This window comes from Carassius auratus, chromosome 1 (assembly GCF_003368295.1).
Source record: "Carassius auratus strain Wakin chromosome 1, ASM336829v1, whole genome shotgun sequence".
Lineage (NCBI taxonomy): Eukaryota > Metazoa > Chordata > Actinopteri > Cypriniformes > Cyprinidae > Carassius > Carassius auratus.
Genome location: NC_039243.1, coordinates 17,787,348 through 17,809,005, shown reverse-complemented (window position 1 = coordinate 17,809,005; position 21,658 = coordinate 17,787,348). Strand labels below are relative to the sequence as shown.

General features: G+C 36.0%; 1 protein-coding gene across 2 annotated transcripts; it reads right to left on the bottom strand.

The window, feature by feature from the left end:
- Positions 1–17,191: 17,191 nt before the first annotated feature.
- On the bottom strand, positions 17,192–21,298 carry LOC113094513 (homeobox protein unc-4 homolog). 2 transcript variants are annotated; one of them, XM_026260120.1, is made up of 3 exons: positions 20,717–21,298; positions 19,893–20,083; positions 17,192–18,486 (listed from the first exon to the last, which is right to left on the bottom strand). In XM_026260120.1, exons 1-3 carry the CDS (start codon positions 20,976–20,978, stop codon positions 17,500–17,502), a joined length of 1,440 nt encoding a protein of 479 aa, XP_026115905.1. In that variant the 5' UTR covers positions 20,979–21,298; the 3' UTR covers positions 17,192–17,499. The 2 variants fall into 2 exon arrangements, with proteins under 2 accessions (XP_026115905.1, XP_026115974.1); XM_026260189.1 differs by having other exon boundaries at positions 19,893–20,068; positions 20,717–21,294.
- Between the last annotated feature and the right edge of the window lie 360 nt (positions 21,299–21,658).

The following is a 21,658-nucleotide window of genomic DNA, read 5'->3' as shown; positions in this document are numbered from 1 at the left end:
TAAAGTTTTTTTATCTTGCAGACCCCAAACTTTTAAACATATACGTGGAAAAAATATGAAAAATGTAATTTGTTTTGATGATTCTATGCTCAGATCATGCTTGTGTGAAATTACATTAATGTAGTTTCTAAAATTTCTCACTTGTCATTACTTTGCACATTTCCACTGCAAAGTTTTTATTGTTAAAATCAACGGTTAACTTTAATGCCATTAAGTCATCATCAACAACTCTAATATATTTGTTATGCATTAAGATGCCAAATGATAATTGCAGTATCTCAAATGGCAGTAAATTTGAGGCATTTGCATTTTAAACACCATTAGTCTACTCAATTTGTGCTTGAAAGAGATATGAGGTATTTTATGTTAATGGATATAGCATTTAGTATTATTGCAAGTGTATATAATTGACTTAATGTGTGTTTTAGGGATATGTTTTAATTTATTAACAGCACGTCAAAGGATTTCAGATCAAATCTAGGCAGCATCCAATCAGGATGAATAGACTATATGTCAAAATAATAATAACTGTTTTCATGTACTCAGGCATCGTTTAAATCATTGCTATGACATGATTTATCCCACAATATACAGGAAACTGGTGCCTGAAACAATCCAGCCTGAATTTCAGTAAATTAAAGCAGCAGTCCTAATCTCCACCTTTGTTCTTCTTTTCTAACCAATGCCAATTTAGTATTTTTTCAGTCGAGTTTGCATTGGATTTCAGATACACGGCAGTCAAATTAAAGCTTGCTGGAAAGCCAAGTACCTACTTTGATTCTGAGGGAATTAACATTACCAAATGTGTTTCATAAATTAAACAGCGGATTAATTGATTCATTGATAAATGTAATGACATTCTCTTTTTATGAGCGACATCTCTGTGGCAGAGTCTGTGTATAGTCTGTTCATCAACAAGGATACGAGAAATGACAGTAATTACTGCAGATGAGGCGACTGACAAGCTTATCAAATGGAATTCAAAAACCAGCAGCTACATCAAAGAGGTGCAATTTATACACATCAAAAACAGCTTTAGCCCCCAGTGCTTCACTTACACACTTACTGCGCATCAAACAAATTAAGTGCCTGTGCCTCACCCCAACAATGCAGTCTCGCTCTCATGGCTGTCACTCATATCAAATGGTTGTTTTTAGGAACAAGTTGAAACCCATAATGTGAAAAAGGCTGAAATGCTCGCAATGCTGGGCCCAATGTTGGTAAAACTAAATTGGCATATGATATATTTAGATAACATATTTCAGTAACAAATCAACGATCAATCAAATATGGCAGACTGTAATTACTATCCAGCATCCAGTTAATACTAATCTAATCACAACAAGCAATCAGAATATAAATGGCTGAAACCACTGCTTTCATTTGCTCAGTGGTTTAGAGATGGGCAGATCGGACAATGATATAATCTTTTACTTAATTAAAAATTTGTAATTAGATGCATATAGCTTTAAATTTCATTTAGTTTAAGGGACCCAGTGAAGAGCTTTGTTGTAGGTCCAGAAACGATCTATCTACAGTGGTCACACTGACCAAGCATATTATATAGAGGATCTTTTAGAAGCTTATACTTTAACATTGCTACCTTAAAGGGAAAGTTCACCTAAAAGTTAACTATTCTTTTAAGATATGTACTGCCTGGCATATATACACTGCTGGCCAAAACTTTGGAATAATTAGGATTTTTTTTTAATGTTTTTTTAATATTGTCCTTTATGTTCACCAAGGATTATTATTTTTTTTTTTATATATATATATATATATATATATATATATATATATATATATATATATATATATATATATATATATTGTAAAAATTAATATTTTTATTATAAATACTATTATAATACAAAAAATCAGCAAATCTGTTTTGAACATTGATACAAAGTACAGTTTTGTGAGCACCAAATTAGTATTTTAGAATGATTTTTGAAGGTAATAATTTTATATTTCAGAATATTACTGTTTTACAGTATTATTTTTATATATATATATATATATATATATATATATATATATAATTCCAAAATTTTGGTGATCAGTGAAGTTCTAATGTCATCTTGTTTTCATTTTTAAACACATATAGAGTCTCTTAGCAATCAGTGTTTGCTCAATTAACATGTAACATCCCAACCAGCAGTAACTCAGCTCTTTTCTCTTTCATATCCTTCTTTGATTTTTCCTCTGCTTCAGTCTTTCTTTTCTTTTCACACACTCATGTGGAGTTAAGAGCATGTTTAGGGTCATCTATTCTGGCAGTCTTTTTCAATGGACACTAACAAGTGAGAGCGAAAGAAAGGCAGCTCTAATGTCTCAGTCATTTACTGCTCATTGGATTCTACCTGATCTACTCATAGGGCCACCACTTAATGGAGGAAATGCAGGAGTGTAACCATCTGAATCTGGATGCATTTGAGCGCACACATGTATGTGTACATGATTGACATTGTAAGTCTTTTTTTAATTTTACGCCAAGCCGATTTCCTTTGCACTACCCAGACACCATATCTACACAACGGCTGTCATTTGAGAAACTAGTTGCATCCAAATTCTTTTTAATTAAATGTATGAACTTTTGAAGTTAAGCAAAAATGTGAGGAATTTGTGAGGTAATAAAATTAGCTTTTGAGCAGAAACAAAGGGGTTTGTGGTATCACAACACAATCTATGACTTAGTACTGTATATCCTTATGGCCCAGAAAATAATTGCCATCGGAATAAGAGTTCTGAAAACCTCCAGTCCATCAATAAACAACTTGTAAAGCAATCATTAAGATGTTTTTTTTTTTTACTTAAACATTCCATACTATTGTGGGAAGATTTGTCTTGTCTGAATCAAGAGTGAAATCTGCACACATCAATGTGTCAGTGATTTTTGATATGATAACAGAGGATGGACTTTTTCCATTATGGACTCATATTTTGTCCAGAAGCAACAGTTTAAAGTTAAACTTTCATTTAATAATGGATTTGTTTCTTTCAAACACACAGCTTTTCACTTGACAAGACATTTATTGATGGAGTGGATTACTTATTTGATGTTTTTATTAACTGATTGAACTCTAATTCTGACGGCACCCATTCACTGCAGAAGTTCCATTGATGAGCAAGTGATGTAATGCTACATTTCTCCAAATCTGTTCGTATTAATAAACATATATTTTTGGTGAACTATTCTTTTAACAAAGTTAATTTTTTTAAAGTTAATGTTTTGTAACTTTGATGTTAGACCAAAACAGATTAATTTGATAGAGAGAACATCATGAATACAAAACATTTGTATATCCTGGTTACTCAAAGGTGACTCAAATATTGTCTCACATTCAACTATAGATTCAATGTAATCTGCAAGGAAACAGAGAACACTTCTTTTCAGCCCCGTTTTTCTGTGTTTTGTGTCTGTCTCACCCTCTTTTCTTGTTTCACTCTCTGATAGCTGTTAGGTGGTAGATAAAGAGATTGGAGTGTTTTATTGATCTGAGCGTCCAGACTACAGCAAGACCAATGACCTCCAATCAACACCTGCCAAAACAGTTTAGAGCTCACGTTCTGAGAACGCTCACGAACAAACACACCTATATGTAAACGGCCCCATCAGTTTCCTTCCACATCGACAAGCGCTCAATGAGCTAATCAGGGTTAACAAGGAAGTATGTACATTCAGAAATGGAGCTCAAGCGCCAATTGAAATTAAATAAAGTCACTTTACCACTGGTTGCACTACTGAAACATGCTGTCCTACATTATGCTCATCTCAGTTTCATCCCCTCCTCCCTCTTTACACATTAGTTACCCAATTACTGAGTGAGACTGGGTAAGAGGTCATATTCTCCAGAGGAGAGGAAAGTGTCAGACACCGCTAGACTTATATGCATTCACACACACACACACACACACACACACACACAATAAAAAGTCAACTAATAAGTCCAGAAAGATCATATGTGCCTGGACATTTATTATGTGAATATTTGTTTTTGTAGTACGTTTATTTATCATATTTTTAGACACTTTATTACCGAAACAACTCACAATAAGGTGTAAGAACATTGTTAATGGAAATTACCATGGTTGATAATATAATATAATATAATATAATATAATATAATATAATATAATATAATATAATATAATATAATATAATATAATATAATATAATATAATATAATATAATATAATATAATACCAGGTGGCTGATTATATTATATTATATTATTATATTATATTATATTATATTATATTATATTATATTATATTATATTATATTATATTATATTATATTATATTATATTATATTATATTATATTATTAAGATAATATTAATATATTAATTATATTTAAATTAATTTCTCTGTTGATTTTTATTTATTTATTTGCTATAATGATCAACTGATCGGGCTACTTGCAATAAATACTGTAAATATGTACATGAAATATGGATTTGAGTATTATGTGAGAAAGTCTGTGGACTGAAATTAACACAGATATGTAATTAATTGTTTGGCTAGCATAACATACAATGAACTCCAATTGACCAATGAGACTCAAGTATTCCAGAATAACTTCAACTAAATATAACCTGCATATTTATGCATCTGGGCTACATATAGTTAGCTTAGTCATGTCTATAAAGTTTAAAAGTTTTTTTTTAACTCTTCCTTTTCTTTCCATTTGACACATAATGCTTATTCTGCTTGGCTCCAAAATTCTAATTGCTCCATAAGACCAGAGTTGGTCTTTTCTTGTATGTATTGTGTGTGTGCGTGTGCTATTAGACAATCAGTTTCTCTGCCTTGCCAGTCCACTACCCACAATTCCAGTGCTGTACTGGGACTTTCCTGAAGAAATAATGTGAGTATGTGGTTGTCTATTAAGATATGTAAATTTCTAATCTCTCAAACCCCGCTTTCACACCATCCTCTCCCTCCTTCTCTCTCCCACACTCTTCCCTCGCTTCTTTTTCTCTGCCTCTCATGTCAACAGCGGTATTATAGTGATTTGTGTAGTGTATTTCAGAACTGTCTTTTGAGAGCACAGCTCATTGCTAATTAGAATCATAGAGGATGAATAAAGCTGGATGTCAGGCTTTAATTAGTGCACGCACAATCGTATATTTCAGCACAAACACTTTATGCACATCCACACTTCAAGTGCAATTATACTTCTGCCAATCACCCTTTGCTCTTGTCATCGTCTAGTACAGCTGCACTGGTGCCACTGTATACCCCTTCCTGCCCCTTCCTCTTGCTGAATGTTCCTGGTGTCCTACTGGACATCACAAAATCTATCAGCCTAAAGCATACTCTCACAGACAGTTCTGGGGGAAAAAAAATGTAAATAAACAAAATTCAGGGAAAGTCTATGACAATGTAGGAATGTGAAGGTGAAGCAAATATGCTTTATGTTTATTTATGTTATGTCAGAATAATATTGTGGAATATTATAACAATTTAAAATAACTTTTCTTTTTATATAATATATATTTATATATTATTTTATTTGTATTTTTTTTACAGTTGAAAATGGTTGTGCTGCTTAATATTTTTATGGAAACCGTGATATATTTTATTATAAATGTATTTTCTGTCAATTTCAATCAATTTAATTTATCCTTGCTGAATGGAAGTATTAATTTGTTTCAAAAAAATTAACTTACTGACCACACACTTTTGAATGGTGGTCTGTGTACAAGTTGCTTGTTTATAGAATATTGGCCAATTAAAAACCTTGATAGATATATTGGTCTATTAGGAGATGACTGAGCTCCACTGTTATAATGCAACACTCAATAAAAGATAATGTAGCTAATAAAACTGGGGAGAGGAATATGTAACTCTGCATTTTAACCAGATAAAGAGTTTGATTCAATATGTGGATAATGTACAAGCTGCTCAGGGAGACATAATGCAAAATGTAATATGTTCAGTAAAGAATAACATTGAAATCTAAGGGTGTGAAAATATAACAGAACAGGAGACCGGGGCTAGTTTTCACACAGGATTTGTCACAAGGCTTATATTTCAGAGCTCTTAAGGTTTTGAAGGCCAGTTACACAAAGTGTTTTCTCTAGCATTAGCTTGCTCTCGTTTTCTAACATTTGGTTAAAAAATTTATTCAATTATGGTAATTTTGGGGATTTTTATTTTTTTATTTTTTTTACATATAGTTGTTGTGTAAAAATGTTAACAATAAAAACACACTGGGTTACATTCAAACTAATGGAAGGGTTAGTTCAACCTAGAATTAAAATTAGCCTGTGATTTTCTTCTTTCAGATGAATCCAGTCAGAGTTATATAAAAAATTGTCCTTACTATTCCAAGCTTTATCATTGCAGTCAACAGTCCACAAGTTCTTTGTTCCAAGAACTGTATATATATATATATATAACATGCCTGATGCGGTGCTGGCGCGCTGTTGCTACTGTAGGTGACATAGAGGGAGGCCGCCGAGGTGCCGACAGACCCTGACAGACCAGGATCTTGTCTTCACGACAACAATAACTATACTTCAAGTTGAGCATAAATATAAAGCCTCAAACATAGAATATGTTTGACAGGTGCGATATGCCAGTGTGTCACCGCCCTAAGGTTTTCAAAAGGCATCACGCGAGTGTGAATATCACTACAACTAGGAAAAAAACTATTGTAATTCAAACGCAGCTCCCGTCTGCATTTAAACAGACCTTTGCTCTTAATTCTGATCGGTCCAACGCTATTACGAAATCTGAGCAGGTCTAAAAACTTAAACTGTTGATGCTGCACTTTGGAAAAGTTATATATATATTTGTAAATATGAGCAGGCCTACAAGCTGGGATTGGTAATGCTGCCCTGTAATCATAGTTATTTATTTATATTTTTCATTATATTTTATTATATGATATTGGTTTGAGACTGAGAGTATTTTATTTTGTGGAGAACTTTGCAGCAGTATTTTATTTCTTATTCTTTTTCAATTTTATATATATTCTATTAAAAAGTATTTTATAAAAGTGTAAACAAATTGTTAAAAAAAAGTTTATAGTTATGAACAACCTGCAGTTTAATGTTTCCATTTCTTTCCCTTACTGTACCGAAAAATTAACCGAACCGTGACTTTAAAACCGAGGTATGTACCGAACCTTGATTTTTGCGTACCGTTACACCCCTAATATATATATATATATATTAAACGTATATTATATATTCATTTACAAAATGAATATATGTGACTATATTACTAACTCTTTCATATATATTTCCATAAATATATTTTATACTTTTTATTCCTCATTAACATTTTATTGAATTTTGAAACCAAATCAAATATCCATTTCTTTCCCATTTTTTCACTCTCTCTCACTCAGCCTCAGGTCTCATAGGTGCTAGACGGGGAGATATTTAATCGGCCGAATCAAGCTTTCATATCTATTACGAAAATCAAATAATGCACCATGATTTAGTCCCCCTAGCAACCAAGGTGCAGAGCCATAGCAACTGGCATTGCCTGGGGTGCTAGGTTTAATCAGGTTGAAAATATTTCAATTATTGTGTTGGTTTTGAGTGTGTGTGTGTGTGAGACCTAACTCGGGGATCATTTTGATTTTAACAGGTAGGAGAAATAGTGCAGTAAGAGGAAATGGAATCACAGGCGTTTTACCTTCAATGTCTGTTTGTTTTGGAGTGTGTGTGTTGGATTGGTGACATTTGATTCTTGACTTTCCTGACAGAAACCATGGGCAAAACTAATTTTAAACGAGGCTCCTGGCTCTCTTTGTCTCTCTTTCTCTCACTCTCTCTGTTGTTTAGTGTTAAATATTCACGCAGCTCGTTCACAGTCCCTGGAAGATGCATCAGCTCCCATTTAGCACTCGGGTGTTTAGGGAAATAGCATCCGAAACCTGGAAACCTTTTGGGACAAAACACAACTTGCAAAGATAACGCATATAAAATGTGTGAGTACACATGCCTGTGTATGTGTTGGTGTATGTGAAGAAGTGTAACTGTGTGTGCTAGCTCGATGTCCTTGGTAGGTTGCACAGTAAATGAGCTATGGCTGTTATTACTGTGTCTGCTCACCCTAGCGGCCTGAGCAGAGTTCAACCTGACATTAGTCACGCCTTATACTGCGAACCGCTGGAGTGCTTTGCCTAGAAGTCCAGAAGTACTGCTGCTGTTATATAGCTATTAGCATACAGGACTGGTGATAATTAAAGATAAAAAAATGAAATGTTCAAAGACAATAACTGTGTAAACATTGTTTAGTAAGCTGTTAAAATGACAAAAGTTGTCATTAGGTGCCTAGTCTGCAGAGAAGCTGTTTATATTTTTTTTATATTTATATATATATATATATATATATATATATATATATATATATATATATATATATTTTTTTTTTTTTTTTTTTTTGTTTTGTTTTTTTTTTTTTTTTTGTAGTTGCTCAAACAATCTGATCAAAGTGTCCATCACAGCAGATTAGCAATAACTGTCAAGTGCAAAATATAATTATCTCAACTGCTCTATTGAGTTTTAAAAATTTATATCCACTGTCTACAGAAAGTGAACAAGAGTTTAGACACTTTATTATTTAGGCTATTTAATCTTTTTTTTTTCAGCTCCTTTTTCTTCAGCTCCTTTTTTATGCACAACCAAAAGTGCATTAATAATAAATAAATCAATAAAAACCAGTAATATTTTTATTATATATTGTGTCATTCACAGATTATTTATTTTCCATGTCGTTTGATTGTAGGTTAACTATTTTTGCTTGGGTGATTATCACTGCTTGTAAACAGTAATATTGAAATCGAGCTCAACTGTTTTGCTCTTGTTCTTTGACTCTTACAGTTTTAAGAGAAAGAGAATAAAGGGTTAGGAGGGAATGAGAATTTCCTTTTTAATTGTCGGAAGACTATGCCCACTGGCCCGCACCAAAGCAAATGGAAACTGAAATAAGATTTGTCAAATGAAACATTGGAAACAATGGACACAATTTAATTTTGCATTTGAGTTATGCCAGCTTAAAACCCATTATATCTCATGGACTTGAGCCAAAGTGTGTGTGTGTGTGTGTGTGTGTGTGTGTTTATCTGTTCTTTTTCATATTTTTTGCTTTAATGGATTACACAAAATATAATTGTTTACAAATGCAATACCAGTGAATGTTTGCTTCATTTTCCCCTTCAAAAGAATTTTATATTAATGGGATCTCAGACGTTTCACTTTGTGAAAATTTCTATACTTCTCTCAACATAACAGATTTTAGGTATTGCAAGTATGAATGTTCAGCAGGTCGCAATGTTCACTATGATAAAATGGCAAATCACTGACATCCACTTTACTATTAGCATATGACCAATAAAGCGTTAAATGCTGATGCTGTCAGAATAAATGTATTATTGCATTCAAACCTAAAGTTGAATGAAAGGCACTCAAAAAAAAGAAAAAGTAGAGTAGAGGCTATTTACTGTCATCAGTGGTTCCATGAAGAACCTTTAGTTCTTCTGATTAATAAAATGTTTTTCACAATTAGAAAGAAATTTGTTATTTTAAGAAGGTTCTCCAGAGAAAAAGAAAAATGGTTCTTCTTTTACAATGCTGCTGCTGCTGCAAAAAAAAAAAAAAAAAAAAAAAAAAAATCTTATTTCTTATAAAAAGCTTTATTTTTAAGATTACATCATGGCACACCTCCATACCTTGATATCACCCCTTCTTTACATCTATATTTTTTCTGAAAGAAATCTCTTTTAAATATTTTTTTTTCTAATTCTGCAGATTCTTCAGCATTGGTGATAATTAAAGCAAAAAAATCTTTAATCTCCTGCAGTTTTCTGTGATCATCACCTAAACACTTCCCACCAGCCAGTGAGGCTTTATCACATAATAACCCAGATTGAATATGATAATTTTACCATATACTTGCTTGTGATGGAGCAGAAATAAACATAATTTTACCTAATGTCACCTAATTCATGCTACTAGTGTAGTTTCACTTTAAATTATTTTCTTCTATCCCCAGATTTGAAACAAAATGTTCAAAGTCTAAAACTTGGTGTTGGCCAGTAATTCTCTTTTGGAAGTTTCAAGCAAGTCCCTGAATTTATCTCCATTACTCCCAGATTTCTTTGTCCTCGTTCAGTCACACACACACCTGTGGGTCTGATATCTCACTCACTAAAGTGAACAGCAGGCTGAATCACACAGCACTCTCCCTGCTGGTCCTGGCAGGCTTTGGTGTGACCAGGGGGTCAGTGTAGTCCAACCCAAACTAAATAATTAGTGATACTGGCTGGAGCTCTTTGTCTCTCTGTGTGTGTGTGTGTGTGTGTGTGTGTATGTGTGTGCGTGCATGTCTTAATTTGGCTAAAGCTTGCGGCCGTGAAGAGAGATGTCATTATTTACGCCAGATTATGGTTGCCGGGTGCCACCAAGGGAGTCTGTTGCCCATTCCACCGGAAAGAAGGCTTTAGCTGTTTATTTACCATTCCTTGTGAGTTTATGTGTGTGTGAGCAGAGGTTGGTGTTTTTAACACGCCTCTTCCTCCATTCAACAAGCACCTCAATGCATTTAGAATGAAATTAAATCTAATTAATTGGGTCTAATGTGATATCTTTTTTTCTTTTTTTTATCATTGTTGTTTTTCTTTATTGAGAAAGCCCATTTAACAAGCAGAACTGCCGGCGCTAATTAAAAAAAAATTATATAATCAAATTGATAACATATGTTATATGTATATGTATATGTTATACACTGTAATATACAATCAACCCTGTTTTACTACTTTTTGGCTTCGCTATCTTCCTTTCCTATTTTTTTCTGTGTTCAGATAAGGAATTAACCTATTTCTTAGGATTAAGGATGGCGAGGAAGTACATTTTAATGATAAAGTTGTAGCCGTTTCATCAGGAATTTTACATTTTGCACTACCAGCCAACTATTTGGAATAATTAATATTTATTTATTTGTTTAATCATAATTTAAATGCTCATCACACTTGCATTTGTTTGATCTAAAATACTATAAAATAGTAATATGGTGATTTCTTTCTATTAATATTTACTATTTTAACATATTTTACAATTAAATGTATTCCTGCGATAGCAAGGCTGAACTTCCACCAGCTATATAGTGTTCTGTTCAAACTATGTAGCCATATATTTTATCAAGGGATCATTCTTTCCCTTCTTTGTTCTTTTCTGTTTTCATTTTCTGTCTCTCTTGACCCTTTGACTTGCATTGATTTCCCCAACTTCATCCCCAGGTCAGTAGATCATGGTTTCCTGGTGATAGATGCCAGGCCAGGGGTATAGTGGGCATGTGTGTGTGTGATACTGGGCCCAACTGCTCTGCTCTGCTCTGCCCTGGAACTCCCCTGGCACAAAATTAAGATAGCCCAGCTTCAGTGAGTGCCAATCTGCTACTTCTCCCCATGCCTTCTGTGCCAACACCTCAACAAGTTTACAGATGACTGGTTTTCTATCTTCCTTGACATTTTAAATCCATGTCTTGGATTCCATTGGTCACTTCACGTACAGATCCCTGCTGAAAAGAACAGCATATGCCAGTTAGGTATGTTTTGATGCTGCATGGGATGCTGGTTTATGCTGGTCCTTTGCTGGTTTATGCTGGTCCTTTTGCTGGTTTGTGCTGATCCTTTGCCAGCATATGACATAAACCAGTAAAGGACCAGCATAAACCAGCAAAGGACCAGCATAAACCAGCAAAGGACCAACATAAACCAGCAAAGGACAAGAATAAACCAGCAATGGACCAACATAAACCAGCAATGGACCAACATAAACCAGCAAAGGACCAGCATAAACCAGCATCCCAGAGTCAAAACATACCTAACCAGCATATGCTGGTTTTTTTCAACAGGGATCTACTAAAAAGAGTGTGTGTGGGGCACATACAGGGTTAACCGTGTGTGACTATCTGTTAGGGAGTAATTCTTAAAATTGGAGAAACTTTAATGAAACACATTTGGTCAGGTGATAATAACACAATAAGACTGGAGAATCAGAATCGCGGGTGTGAGATCATTACCAACATGCACCAACATGCCCCACACAAAACCAGTGGGGTCCATTTAAAGAAGTACAGCTCCATCTTAATAACGATTTATGTTTTTAAACATTTTAAATTTGATTTACACTGGTTTGAATAAAGTTATTGAACAGGATTAACTTAAGAGGAGAGAACAACTAGTGGGAGTGCTGTTGGAGGGCGAGAGTCTTGCAAAGCAACCACTGATCTATGACATATATAGATCAGTGATAGCAACACTCTTTTATCACAACGAAACACCCTTGAAATTGATTTAAACCAAAATCAGACCATACCAGCTGAACATTTGATTTTTTTTTTTTTTTTTGATTTAACAGTTATGCTTTTTCCATTAGCCTGATTTTTATCAAACTATTTTTTAACTGTTCTTATATCGAATAAAAAACGATCATAATATGGACATATTAAATGGGCATAGGCCTACACTATACGAATTAGACTATATAATGTGTTTCAGGGGGTAATCTTTTTCTAAGAAATGTCTATTTTGCATTTATTCTGAATTAATAAATGTCTTTTTGGCTCAATATGTCGAAGTTTATCTAACTCTCATCGGAGTCTACTAAGCTGTCTTTTGCCACTCTTTTCTTTTTACTAAAATGTACTATGTAATGTGTGCCTACATAATGTTTGATACTGACTGAGTGCCACGTGCTGTTAGCCTGTTGCTATGGTTTCCACGATTTCTGTTTGCAAACGTTCATTGGGCGGCAAGTGAAAACCGTTAGCCAACTTCTTTTAGTTGCTGAAAATTATAAGAAAAATGCTATAATTCTTTCCTTAAGTAATAACCCTGTATGGGGCGAAGTAGCTTCATGTACAACCTAAGCGGTAGTCTTAAAATTACTTTTTTTATTAACCATAGGCCTATATATTTTGGAGTCATCTTCCTTATTTTATTAAATTTATTTAGTATTTTATTTTTATTTATCATTTTGTATTTGTTTTTAAACTTGACAGATGCATAATGCACTTCAGAAAAATATTTTTAAAACCATAGCTGATATCTTGGAATTAATTAATTAATTAATTTAAACCCTTCCCTGGCGCACCTCTCCAGTATTCTTACTGTAAATTCCCATTAGTCAGCCTTCTATGAAGGACATGTTCAAAGCAGGCCTTTAGGCTACCTCAAAACATTAAGTGAAATACTGTTCTGTATAGCGCATTGAGCGCCAGGCTAGATGGACTGTGACAATTTTATATGATAAAGGTCAAAGGTGCTTTAGGTCCAATTAAGCAATGATCCATCCATGTGATCCAAATGTATGCAGGCCTATGTATTTGCACAGTGATGCTGAATCGATTTGACACCTCAGGAATAAGTAGGCCTTATTTTTCACCCTCGATTCAGGCTGTTGAAATAATCTGGTCTCATTAGTCGGCCACCGAACTGGTCTGATTTGTCCAGATTGTCAGTGACCCAGTAGTACCGCGGGTCCCGAATCAATCACCGAGCTTGAACGGCTAAACCTGAGACCAAAACGTGCTTGATTTATCTACCAAATTACGGAGGCCTAAAGACACGACCAAGGAAATTGTGCAACTCCCTCGACCATCACAGGCCCACCCCACCCACCCCCACTCAAAGGATCTCAAAACACATTTTGGGGGGTTCTACAAATTAAAGGGATACTAATTTTTTTTTTTTTTTTTTTTAGCTTACCGGGCATCCAAGATGTAGGTGTCTTTGTTTCCGAGTAGTTTCAATTTTTATATTTTTAGGTCAAACCGTTCTTGTCTGTCACTCATATAATGCAGGTCTATGGTCACCACTTCAAAGAGCATGCACAGAGAAGTCCAAATTAAACAATTCCCCATTGTAAGTACACATTGATGGCCTAAGTCCCGAAACGAGTTTGTTTGAGAAAACGAATTGAATTTATATTGTTTTTACCTCTTATACAGAAGAACGGTTTGACCTACAAATATGAAAATGAAAACTACTGCGGAAAAAAAGACACCTACATCTTGGATGCCCTTGAAGTGAGCTAAAACATACCAAAACTTTATTTGAAAGTGATCTATCCCTTTAAACAGCTAACTGTAGCCTGTGTTACATTAAGAACTTTTCAGATGCATTTTTAAGTAAAAAAAAAAGCAATGTTGCTAAACAGTCCTAAGTGAAACTACATTAGTAACGATAGCAACACACCGTTCTAACACTTTTGGTTAAGTACTGACATTATCAATTTATTTAAAAGTTATTTAAGAAAGAAAGAAAGAAAGAAAGAAAGAAAGAAAGAAAGAAAGAAAGAAAGAAAGAAAGAAAGAAAGAAAGAAAGAAATACATTAAAGGCGCCAAAAGACCTGGATTGCACTGGCCAAAACCAAAAGACTAACAAGTCAGTGTGTGGCCAGGCCTGCTACAAGCATAATTAAAAGTGATGTTCATAAGCAAAATGTTTTATATAGATTAGTCACATGGATAGCCTATTAAGAGTAAATTTAGATAAGCAGTTTGCAGTGCATGAAGGTAGCACAGAATTAAGTATGAAGCTGAATGTAGGCTATCTAAAGGCATCTTTACACAATAAATGTAAGGGTGCGCTTAGCACATTTTGTGTTTGCTCCAAATTCAGTGTAAATAAGCCAGCTTTGAGCTGTATTAAATGCGGCTCTGTTGTGGTTTGGTATTTGTGTAACTGAGATGCAGCATTAGTTCTTTATAGCCTATGTAGTTGTCATTATTTGAATTATTTAACATTTATAGTTTAATTTCTAATTTCATATTTTCCTGAATTGCATCGTTTTTATTTTCATGATTTAATATTTAAAATATTACTTTTAATAAAAAATAATTCTGCAATGGTTAAGTCTTATAATGTATTCCTCCTCTGTGCATCATTAAACAGTCTGTGTACAGTGTTTAATGGTAGGCTACACGGTAATTGATATTAAATCATTTTTGGAAGTTGAAATCATGTGTAATATTTGTACTTATGTACAAAAAAAAATCTTAATGTTAGGAAATTCGTTATACATAAACATGTCATGATTTAACTACCATTATGATGCCTTGTGACGTAAACACTGCAAAGTCTGCCCAAAGAAAGCGAGAGTGAGAATTGAAGTTGATAATTAACTGTGTAAAGGTTTTTCGTTTAAATTAAAATGTGACATGCAATTAAATTATAAACATAACCAACTTGATATCCTAGTTTCAAAACACAACGTTCTGGGTCATCATCCACATTAAGGTTTTTATGCGTGGATCTTAAAATGACAACCCAGTTGTCCGTTGACTGTACAGGCGGCTCTAGGATGGCAATCCCTCCCGGGAGAAAGAGGAAATGAGATAGGAGATAGAAGGCTACGGGAGGTGGTAAATTAGCTGCCTGATCCGCACTCATTGGCGCATACACTTCCCCCATTAACTCGCCCTGACAGCCCAACCACCACCCGCCTGTCGCTGCTGTTTCTCCACTCAGTACCCGGGGCATGGCGGCCTGGTAGATTTATCATGCGGAGAAATTAATGTATGATGATCAGTTAAATTGAAAATCAGCAGCCGGCTGTCGATGAGAATCAACACCTTGGTAATTAGCAGGAGAAATTGCGGCTTATGTACAGATAATAGCGTAAAATCAATTTACACTGCGCCGTTCTCCGTTTAAAATGAGTCTCAGGGCACAAAGTGAAAACTTTTACCGGTACTCCCTGAATCTATAAACGGAGTTCGTAACGTGTACGAGACAAGATTACAGCATTGGGGTGCCTGGCCAAACCTGAAGAGAGCCTGTAGTTTAATTAATTCATTATAAATCAACTCATTGTTTGTCTTGATAAATTATGCCTAGTGCTTCCAGGATTCCCAGTGAGTGGTTGTGCATTGTAATGAGGGATTGTCAGACCTTCACGATTAACTTCATATAAAATGTGCCACTGTAAAAATATAGACTTCCTTACACTCGTTTCTTATACACTCGTATAACTACACTAAAACATTTATGTTTCTCAGCACTGAAGTAGAGCACATCCCCCTAAAGATGATCCCTTCTCTCATTATTTTTCCTAAGCTATGGTCCCGTGCAGTGCAAATAGCACTTACCCGAAATAAGAAATTATGTAAATGTTATTAAGGCTGGAAGATGTCATAGGGTAAAGCTCGAAGCCCTCCGTTTACTTTTCATTTATTTGCAAATACAGGGGCTCAGTGAAGTTGACCGGTGGGTGGTGGTTTCACATTTATGTAATACTGCCCACTTGTACAAAATCTAAACTGTGTTGAGAAATTCTTTTAGGAAATTAGACAGTCCGGTTTTGCTTTAAGAAGCAAAGACCCATGCTGCGACTGTCTTTTCTTCTTGACACAGGAATCCCATACCGATCATATAGGCCTATATTTATTAATTCATTTATGCCCCGTTAATATTTTCCAGCGCAGATGCTTAGCCTAGTGTGCCATGAGTTTTTGACACTATTGGTAACATTATTAGACTAAATTGGTCTCTGTGTGTGTGTGTGTGTGTGTGAGAGAGAGAGAGAGAGAGAGAGAGAGAGAGAGAGAGAGAGAGAGAGAGAGAGAGAAAGCGAGAGGGGGCTGTTCTTTTACAGAGCGACAAATGATCAATAGGCAGATAAGGCAGGGACATCAATGTACGCGACAGAACAATGAGGGATATCATCGAACATCTATCTTAATATTGCCTCCTACGCGTGCCCTGACAGACCCGCGCGCCTCATGAAAACTCCCCCCGCGAGTCACCCGGGCATGCCTTACTGTGCGCGCGCACACACATCCTCACACGTATGCTCGCAGCTGTCTGGGCTATTATTTCCCCATTTCAATCCGACTCGCCAGCCTTTCATGCTAATTCTATTATTGTTGGAAGTTTATGTGATTTCATATCGCAGGAATCGGTAATGTATAATAACCCTTCAGGCTAACAGGAAAAAAAACGTATCCTCCCAGCCGCCACCGGGAAAATAATTACTTTCATATCAAAACTCCACAGGAGCTGACCGGGTCCTACCGCCCGCGGCGTGAGACTTCGTTTTAACTGGAGGTTTTGTATGAATGAATTTGTTAAAGCAATAAACACGAGCCTGCTGTACAGCAGCTTCTCAAAGAGATAAACAAAACAGACATTCTAGCACCGAGGTGGCAATACAATACAGTCTTTTCTTTCACAATATTTTATTATTCTTATTATTAATAATTATCAAAACGTTACATATATAAATATTTCCGATACTTTTTCATTTATAGGACAACATTTGATTATGTGCTCTTGTATGAACACATAGAACTTGTTCCTTCAAGTTCGCCGATTTAAGCCAAAACCCGATAGTTCTCCTGAAAAAAGAATATCCGTTTATGAAAACTATATAAAAACGAATTAAAACATTATTGTATAAAAAGCGTGTCGTTATCAGCTTTGGGATTGTGACAAGTCACGGTCGCCACTGCTTCTTTCCTATTTTTATGTCAGTCCATGTCAACATCCTCTCCATCTGTATTTGTGTCTGCAGAACTCCGGGCTTTCGTGTAAGAATTTTCAGACAGCTTATGAGAGATGCTTTCTTGCTGGCTCGAGTTTGTGACAGTGGACTCAGAGTCATTTTCAAAATCATTTTGTGGCGAATTCGATTCTGCATAACATTTCTCTGAGCTTGTGTTTGAAGTTTGCATGGAAGAGAACTTGTTTTCTCTTTGCAGCTCGTCGTCTGTGGCCGCATTCGCACCGATGTCCTTGCACAAGTGATTGATATTTTTCTGGTTTGAGGTTGAGGTGTCTGTCGTGGAACAGTTGTGACCCGAGTTGCCTGAATCTTGATTCGGTTTCATCGCTGTCTGTGGCACAATGAAACCCAGCGGCTGGGTAATGGGATACAGAAGGAAATGGCCTTTACCGACCAGTGGTCGCTGCGGCGGTAGCTGAGAAAAATCCAGGAGAGTTTTTCTCCTGGGACTTGAGTCGGCTAGTAAACTCTCCACACTAAATGGGCTGAGTTTCTGGAGCGTGGAGGCGCGTGTGATGCCGCTCGGGGGGCGCAGAGAAGAGTTCCGCACGGAGTCCATGGTTTCTTCATGGATCTCGTTGACTGCACCGGTTCTTTGGTGGTGTGGATGTTGATCACATATATGGTCTGTTTGCTGTCGGTGCGCGCTAGGCCGAGGCACAGTGTGCGGAGTGGACTCGCTATCTGTGCTCTGCGATACTCCACTGTCACTGTCAGATCCGGGCGTGTGGAAGAGCTCACCTGCTAAGAGCTTGTTCTGAGATCTCAGTAGCCTGCGTTCCTGTTTTCTTTTCTTCTTTTCCAAGCGCTCCAACTCCCGTCGTGCGATCTCCTCTGGGTCCATCGGTTCGCCGCTGCAGGTAGTGAGGTGAGAGTTGTGAGCCGGTCGACCGGGCCCTTTCTTCGTGTTCTCCTTTTTGCGCCATTTAGCTCGCCGGTTTTGAAACCACACCTAGAAAGAAAAGGTTGAAGATTTTTCAGTCAGTTTCATTAGCAGGTAGGCACATATCAGACTAATGTAATTAACCTCGACTGGCAAAAATTATTAAGGCAAATACAGCATAAACAAATGTTTGAATAAATATTACAATAACCTGCAATTTGCAAATATTTTGATTCTTTTGCGATATTATACTATAATCACAAAGCACAGAATGGTGTCTTGCTATTTATTATTCATTTAAATAAAAAAGAGAGTAACAGCCTTTTTCTAATAAAAACATAAAAGTCTGACAATCTGTCAAGATGCTATAGGTTTCTGAAACGTCTTGTTTATTTCTGTTTGATACATATCCAAGGTTCATTAACAATATGGACAGAGGAAATGTTTTCATCTAACCATATTTTCTAGTATAAAGCCACAGATGCCACAGATGCACTTGTCTTAATTGTCAATTGATTCAATGTAATGGCTCACTCTCAGTCTTTCAATTAAGCCTGGTTCTTGCGTGGCTAATTTGGGCCTGTCCCCTAAAGTTCATTTAGGCGCGCATAAGCGCTAGGACAGATTTGGCCCAGAAGAGGCAGAGCAGCAGGCTCGCACCTCACAACCAGGCCCCTCACATGGCGACTGCCGTCTGTTCAGCGCTGATAACACGAGAGTTAGCATCCACCAGCAGGCTAATACGCATACTAACATAGAGACATCGAGGCTATACATGACAATAGCTGTCTATACACATGAAATGTAAATGTCGTTAAAATCTGTGAGCACACAAGCCTTACGATAACGCAGACTAATCTTCCTTAAGAAATAAGAATAATACAAAGCTAAGCTTTTAACTCCCCAAACAAGACTGCTTCTCATCCAGCATCTAAATTTTTTCTACAAAATGCAGACAAAGGCTGCACGTCTAACGCTTGCAGTAGTAAGGTCATCATTTAGGCTACAACCCATTGGCCTAAATATAATTTAGTAAGAATTGACAAAACTGATTTAATATATTAGTTTAAATATATGTAATGTATTTTTACATTTCTAATCTAAACAAATTATTCAGTTGTTTAAAATAATCTGTTTTAGAATTACATGCATTAAAACAGTGATCAGTTAACATAAATTATGATCAAATAATATTAATATTATATGATCGATTAATGCTTTTAACTGATAAAATGGTGGTTGAGCAGTAAACCTTTAAACATTGAAATTAAATTAAATTGTCTATCCTGTTCTAATGCAATTTTTATGTAATAATTAAAACTTACATTTTCAATCACATTTTTAAGCTAGCAAAATAAAATGTATATGGTACTTAAAGCATGGTTATATTTCATACTGTCTATGATTAACCATAAATAGGCTATTATAATAAAGGTCAATGAAAGATGTTATGACAAAAACAAACCATCATTTACCTGAACACGTGATTCAACAAGGTCTAGACGTAGCGCGAGAGCCTCGCGCATGAACACGTCTGGATAATGGCTTTCGTTGAATGCTTTTTCTAGTTCCTCCAGCTGCCAGCCCGTGAAATTTGTACGCGTTCGCCTCCGTTTACAACCAGGACTTTCCTTGTCGGGGTCTCCGGAATCTAGGACCACAGAGTCTGTGAGAACACGCGCATGCAAACATGAACATGCACGTACACACTCTAGCAATTCTGCTTGGAACTGTCTACATGAAATTGTGTTGACATATTATTTATACATTAAAATGTTACAACAACCACAAGAATACAGTGCCTGACCAACTAGCCAGTGAAATGTGATTTTAATAATATAGGTAAGAATATTCTTGTGATTGCTAATAATATGTTTCTTAAAATACAGCCTACACAAATATAAGGCAATATGATTATTGTTTAATGTCGTATTTTATTTCACAGTAATTGAACCCGTTTTTGTAGTGTGGTTATAAGCTTGTTAACAAGTCTAGAATTACAAATAGAATATGCCAGTAACAAATAAGTCAAACGTCCTTAAACACACGAAAAATAATCTAAAGTTATCACGAGAAGAATAATATGGTAGGCTATTTCATTATCGTGTATTATCAGTCCGAGTAAAAGTGAACTATTTTCCAGTTTACCTGAACTTTTGAAAAAATGAAACAAAGCTTTTGCTTCTAAAGTTCCTCAAAATTCCTTTTGCAATAGTCTTCGCGTAACGTAACTGCTAAAATAACTGTTATAGCGTAGTATATTCTTAATGGAACAAGAAGCGCATAACCATTCACTTACCGCTGAGTTTATACTGACTATCCCCGTTTACAACACAACCAGATCCGAGCAATGGGTTGGAGTTTGCAACAGACGCAGAGCATGGTCCGTTGAGTAATCCGTCTATAGAAAAAGGTATAGCTGCCGCCGACTGTAGCTGGTGTACGGAAATATCGTAAACATGATGGTGACCGAGGTGGTAGGGGAAACCCATTCCAACCATGCCTCCCAAAGAACCTCCAAACTGGGCATGAGGATGCTCGACGATCCGGCTATCCATCATTGCATCTCCGGAATCAGGGAAGCGTTTGTCTGGCCAAAGCAAGCACCAACACTTCCCTCAGAGCGCATGCAGCACCCGTGAAGAGACGTGCGGCGCTGACATGCTTTGCGCTCCCGAGTTAGAAATAAGGAGACGAGGCAGACGTGTGGGGTCTTCGCTCTCTCCTACTTTGTCAACATCAACTCTCCTCTAGTCCAAATAACCAGCTCTCGCGCTGGGGAATTCGCGACCAGTAAGAAACGTTAATCGTCGGTGACGTCAGAGCCACGACACAAACGTTTTCCATATCTATTGCTAATTATACCTGACATCCACCTCAATAAACAATACTAGCGCTGTCACAACACGACATGAGACATCACAACTAGGCGAGAGGGAGGAGAAAGAGGAGGAGGCGAAACCGGTAAATTGATTGATTCCTGGCTGAATTCTAAACAGCCGTTGCATAAACACACAATGATTCTGCTCCAATAACTAATAGTTCTGCTCTGAACGTTAAATTTGTTAGCTATGAGAAAAAGTCTAACAACCGAAAACGTCAAGTAGGCTGCCCCTAAATTTTTAAAGGAAAGTCTGTCTCTTTCTGAATGCGTAAAATGATGTTTTCCTATTACGCGGAGGTTTCACCCCGCATCACCCACACTGTCACGAGCTGTCAAGATGAATTTAAAACTACAAGC